At 34.1% G+C, this 5,151-nt stretch overlaps 1 protein-coding gene across 1 annotated transcript in view; it reads left to right on the top strand.

The window, feature by feature from the left end:
- The window catches only part of Appl1 (adaptor protein, phosphotyrosine interacting with PH domain and leucine zipper 1), a 56,098-nt gene that overhangs the window by 9,213 nt on the left and 41,734 nt on the right, over positions 1-5,151 (top strand). Inside the window, exons 3-7 of the mRNA XM_031362946.1 lie at positions 173-232; positions 1,147-1,218; positions 2,996-3,083; positions 4,121-4,162; positions 5,067-5,125. Of these exons, the coding sequence (XP_031218806.1) occupies positions 173-232; positions 1,147-1,218; positions 2,996-3,083; positions 4,121-4,162; positions 5,067-5,125 (321 nt within the window). The remainder of the gene's footprint in view (positions 1-172; positions 233-1,146; positions 1,219-2,995; positions 3,084-4,120; positions 4,163-5,066; positions 5,126-5,151) is intronic.

Here is a 5,151-nt window from a genome sequence, read left to right as displayed (position 1 = left end):
TTTTGTTTTGAAACACTTTTAATGGTAGTTCTTTTTCCATTGCTGAGAATTAAAAAAAAAATGTATATAATATGAAGTGATAATAAATGTAGGTGGCCTAGATATCATCAAATAAAATATTTTCTCAGTCTGTAATATTGTGCTAATTTGAATCCTGATCTTTTTTCCTTAGAATGAATTGAGTGCAGCAACACACCTGACTTCGAAACTTTTGAAAGAGTATGAAAAACAGGTATAGATACCAAGGTTTTAAAGCATGATTTAACATATGTAACCATACAGTATGTTTGTAGATAAACTTTCATCTAGATCATTTATTTTAGTGTTTTACTGCAAGGATATGCAGTAGCTCAGCTATTTGCAAGCTCATGAGCCTCCTGCTTTCCAAGGCATTCATCACCACATAAGGCCTCTTAGCACTTCTTGAGTTTACAAAATATGCCACTGAAATATCATCAAGTCCTTATTGTTAGTTAGTGACTTAATGTTAGAACAAAGGTTGTCTGCTTCTCCAGATTTCTCCTTTTTTTTGTTTTGTTTTGTTTTTCGAGACAGGATTTTTCTGTGTAGCCCTTGCTGTCCTGGTACTCACTCTCTAGACCAGGCTGGCCTCGAACTCGGAAATCCGCCTGCCTCCGCCTCCCAAGTGCTAGGATTAAAGGCGTGCGCCACCACCGCCCAACCGATTTCTCCTTTTAAAAAAAAAAAAAAAAAATTATGTTTGAGACAAAGTTTCTCTATGTAGCCCTGGGTGTTCTGTAACTCATTCTGTAGACCAGCCAGGCTGGGCTCAAATTCAGAAGTCCTGCCTGCCTCTGCCTCCCCAGTACAGGATTAAAGGGGCACCACTGCTGCCTGGCAGGTTTCTCCTTTTTACTGACAGACACTTTACTAGCACTGTGAGCTGTTGGAAGAGCCTGAGCTTTGAAAGCCAAACAGTTGAACTTCTTTTATTGAGAACATTCCAGTTTAGCATGTTAGTTGATTACTTAACAGATATTTTAAACAGTGTTTATTTATTAAAAGGATATTTTTGGAGAATGTTTAAAAATTTAGAAGTTTCTAAATATTTGGAAGCATACATTGTATTACTCAGAAAAAAATATAGCATTGAACATTTCTCTCATCTGTATTTCTCACTTTTAGCGTTTTCCTCTGGGGGGTGATGATGAAGTTATGAGCTCTACTTTGCAGCAGTTTTCCAAGGTCATAGATGAAGTAAGTTTTGATCTTGCTTGAAGAGGTGGTTTTATAACTCAATTATGCAAGTTATTCAGCTTTCTACTGGAAACTATAAAGCTTTTTATTATTTTATTTATTGTGTGTGTATGTGAATGTGGTATGCATGTATGTGAGAGTATGTGTATATGTATGCACGTGTGTGAGTTTATTCTCATATACATACCTTTGTCATACATGGGATCCAACCCAGGGCCTCACATGTGCTAGATAAGTCTTCTACCACTGAGCTATAACCTAGCCCTACTTTTTCTAATATCTTAATAACTCATCATAGCAGAATATTATCATAGGCTATCCGTGTAAGTAATGATACTGGGTTAGGGATGTAGCTTAGTGGTAGAGTACTTGACTAGCATGTGTGAATAATGGGGTCTGACCCTATCACTTCAAGTAAACAAAACAAAATGCTTATAGGAAATGGAATATTTTCTACTTTTTAAACGGATAAAACATTTACAGTGTTGTCAACCGTCATAGTTATTTAGATCAAGAACATTTTTATCATCTTATCAGTCTTTTCCCTTTTATCTATCACTTTCCCTGGAATTTTTCCAAGTTCTTGGCAATGATTGCATTTTGCTTTCTGTCTCTATAGATCTGCTTCTTTGGATATTTCATATAAATTAAACTATGTAATTTGTGGATTTTGAGGTGTGTCTTCTTTCTTTTGAATATAAGTTTTATTGTGCCAGTTTTGTTGTTGAATAAAATTTCATTGTATTCACTTTGCTTATCCACTTGTGGAAGTTCTGTTGTTTTTACCTTTTAGTTATGACCATTGATATATGTATATATCAACATAAAAGTTTAATCTTTTTAAACACTTGTTTTTAGTTCTTTCCTGGTATATACTCAGGAGTGGGATTGCTTGGTTTTATAGTAACTTTATGTTTAACTTTTTGTGGAATCACCAGATTTTTTTGTGTGTGGTCTGTGAGCAGTGTAGGAGAGTTTTGTTTTTTTCTGTATCTTTGCTAGCAAGTATTTTCGTTTTTAGAATGATACATATTTAATGGAAGTAAGGTGGTATCTCATTGTCATTTTGACTTGCAGTTTTTGGATACCTAATACGATACTGAGCCCTTTTTTTTTTTTATCAGCCATTTTGTAATCTTTGAGGAAGTGTCTGTTCAGATCCTTTGCCCACTTTTAAGTTGGGCTATTTGTTTTTTATTATTAAATTGTATGAGTTCATTACCTACATGCAGGTTTCTTCTGAGATATTGTTGGCAAATGCTTTCTCATTCTGTTTGTCATCTTTCTTTATAGTATCTTCTGATGCACAATTTTATTTTAATAGAAGCTATTTTACGTTTTATTTTGTTTGTACTTTTGATGTTATATATAAGAAATTGTCAAATAAAGGATCATTCTAAGTTTTCTTTTAAAAGTTTTAGTCTGGGCATGGTGGCATACACCTTTAATCCCAGCACTCAATAGGCAGAGGCCTCTGAGGATGAGGCTAGCCTGGTCTACATAGTGAGTCCTGTGACTACTAGGACTATGTAGAAAGACTGTGTATCACAAAACAAAACCAAAAAAAACCAACCAAACAAAAATTCTAACCATATAATATTTTGTATTATACTACATAGTTTTGAGTTTCCATATATAAGATATATCAGGCTATATACATCTAGCTTTTTAAAAGACTAGATTCTGATTTCTATAACATTGGTAAATAGCTATGTATAGACATTCATCAGTTGTGTCATCTTGTAGTTATTTGGTCTTTTTGGTCTTTCTTTACTAGCTTAGTTCTTGTCATGCAGTACTTTCAACTCAACTTGCTGATGCCATGATGTTCCCCATTTCCCAGTTTAAAGAAAGAGATCTGAAAGGTATTGAAGCCAACCTTATATTTATTTTCCTCAGCTCTCAGAAGATCAGTGCTGGTGCAGTCCATTTTATTTCATATTTAAACTAGTTCTGACCACCACAACATACCACTTTTACTTTAAGCGGATACTAAACACTTATGGAAGTGCTTGATAAATACTGAAGTAGTTCCTAACAAATACTGATGGCTTTTCCTCTAAATGGAAATGGGCTCACACTGTGACATGAGTTTATGAGCAAAAGAAGCCAGTGGATTCTAAGGATAGAGAGACACGGTTCTTTTGTTTTCAGAGGTTGGACTAGAGTGGATTTGCTACCTAGAACACTAAGAAGTTGTGAGAATCCAGTGAGGAGTAAAGAAGACTGAAAGATGATAGTGGCACAGAGTAGAGGTTCATATTCAGATAGGCTGGGGGAACTGGGCACAGGGGCATCTAACACCTGTACTAGGTAGTAGATGTGCTAGTTGTTAGAGACTTTCGTCCCTTAAGGTTAGTAGGTGAGCACATGACTGTGTTATAGATCTGGTTCTTTTGATAATTTATAAACTCAAAGTAGATAGAAAAGAAAGTCAAGCATACCAGTGAATGGGAAAGTGCTTAAGACAGATGTCTTTTAGAGGTGGAGCTAATAACTAAAATGGTCTTTAAGAATGGCTAGTTTCAAGGTAGAACAAGAATTCACAATCTAAGGAGGCTGAATGGCATACTCTTTTTCACACAGTATTTGAAATTATTATGCATATGTAAAAATGAATTAATATGTTAGATTCTAGTATTGTCAGTATTCACATGTTAGCATTTAAAGTGCATTTTAATATTTGTTTTGCCTTATAATTGTTATAAGTAGATTTTCCGGTTGTATATTGCTAATTATTTTGAATGTCAACTAGCTGAAACAGTACTTTTTTACCTCAAATACAGTAATATGAATTCTTACTTGAGTTTTAGTTGTGATTTAAGTGGTACTATTTGCCTTATAAATGGATTAAAATATTTCATAAGTATGCTAAACTGAAATTATTTTTGAACTTTTTCAGAAATATTGACACTAAAAGAGGTATTTCAAATTGCTAGTAATGGTAAGCCCTGGTTATGTTATACATGAAGTTCTTTCATTGATCTACTTATTAGTATACATCATGGCTGGGTTTTTTTTTGTAATTTTTTTTAAATTAGCTCAATTAAATGGTTAAGATAACATGTAAATCAATGGTAATACTTTGAATATACTTTTTATAAAATTGTTTTATTATATTAAATGTTACATTAGTCTTATAATTTACTATCTTTATAATGTCTAAAGAAGTTATAGAATATTTTACTTATTTTCCAAATATTCCAATTTTCTTTTTCCTTTTTTCTTTTCCTCTCATCTTTTCTTCTTCTGTGCCAGGTCTTGAAGCCAGGGCCTGTGCATGCTAGGCCAGTACTCTACCAGTGAGATAGATCCTTAGCCTCAGCCTTTTTTTTCCTTCTATTCTTTTTTTAAAGGAGTTTTCCAGTTTTGAATTAAAATTTTTTTCCCTTTAATCCCAGAACATGCAAGGCAGAGGCAGGTACATCTCTAAGAATTCAGTGCCAACCTGGTCTACAGGTAGTGAATTCCAGGACAGAGAAACCCTGTCTTGAAAAACCAAAAAGAAAATTTTTCCACTTCTCTTTTTATTTATTTTTCTCTCATACAATACATCCCTACTGTACTCTCCCCGTCCCTCCCAGTTCTTCCACTACTGCCCCTTTTCACCAGATCTACCACTCCACTTCCCTCCAGAGATAAGCAGGCACTTTTAATAGATTATAGTTTCTCTGTAAGTTAGTATTTTCTATCAATTTGTACATAGTTACAGAATTAAGGGAAACTAGGCAATGGGGAGAATTTGAATGTAGTGATCATGTAGCAGAGAATTCTTACCCAGTTCTAGGATAGATGTAGTCTTGCCAAGTACTCTTGCACCGTTAATAACACTTATTTCTGTTTTCTAGATCATGATGCCGCAATTAATAGGTATAGCCGGTTGTCAAAAAAGAGAGAAAATGACAAGGTGTGTGTATACACTCTCTTTTTTTG

This window comes from Mastomys coucha, unplaced genomic scaffold, assembly GCF_008632895.1.
Source record: "Mastomys coucha isolate ucsf_1 unplaced genomic scaffold, UCSF_Mcou_1 pScaffold9, whole genome shotgun sequence".
NCBI lineage: Eukaryota > Metazoa > Chordata > Mammalia > Rodentia > Muridae > Mastomys > Mastomys coucha.
Note: the sequence above shows the minus strand (reverse complement) of the source record. Positions and strands in the feature narration are given on the sequence as shown.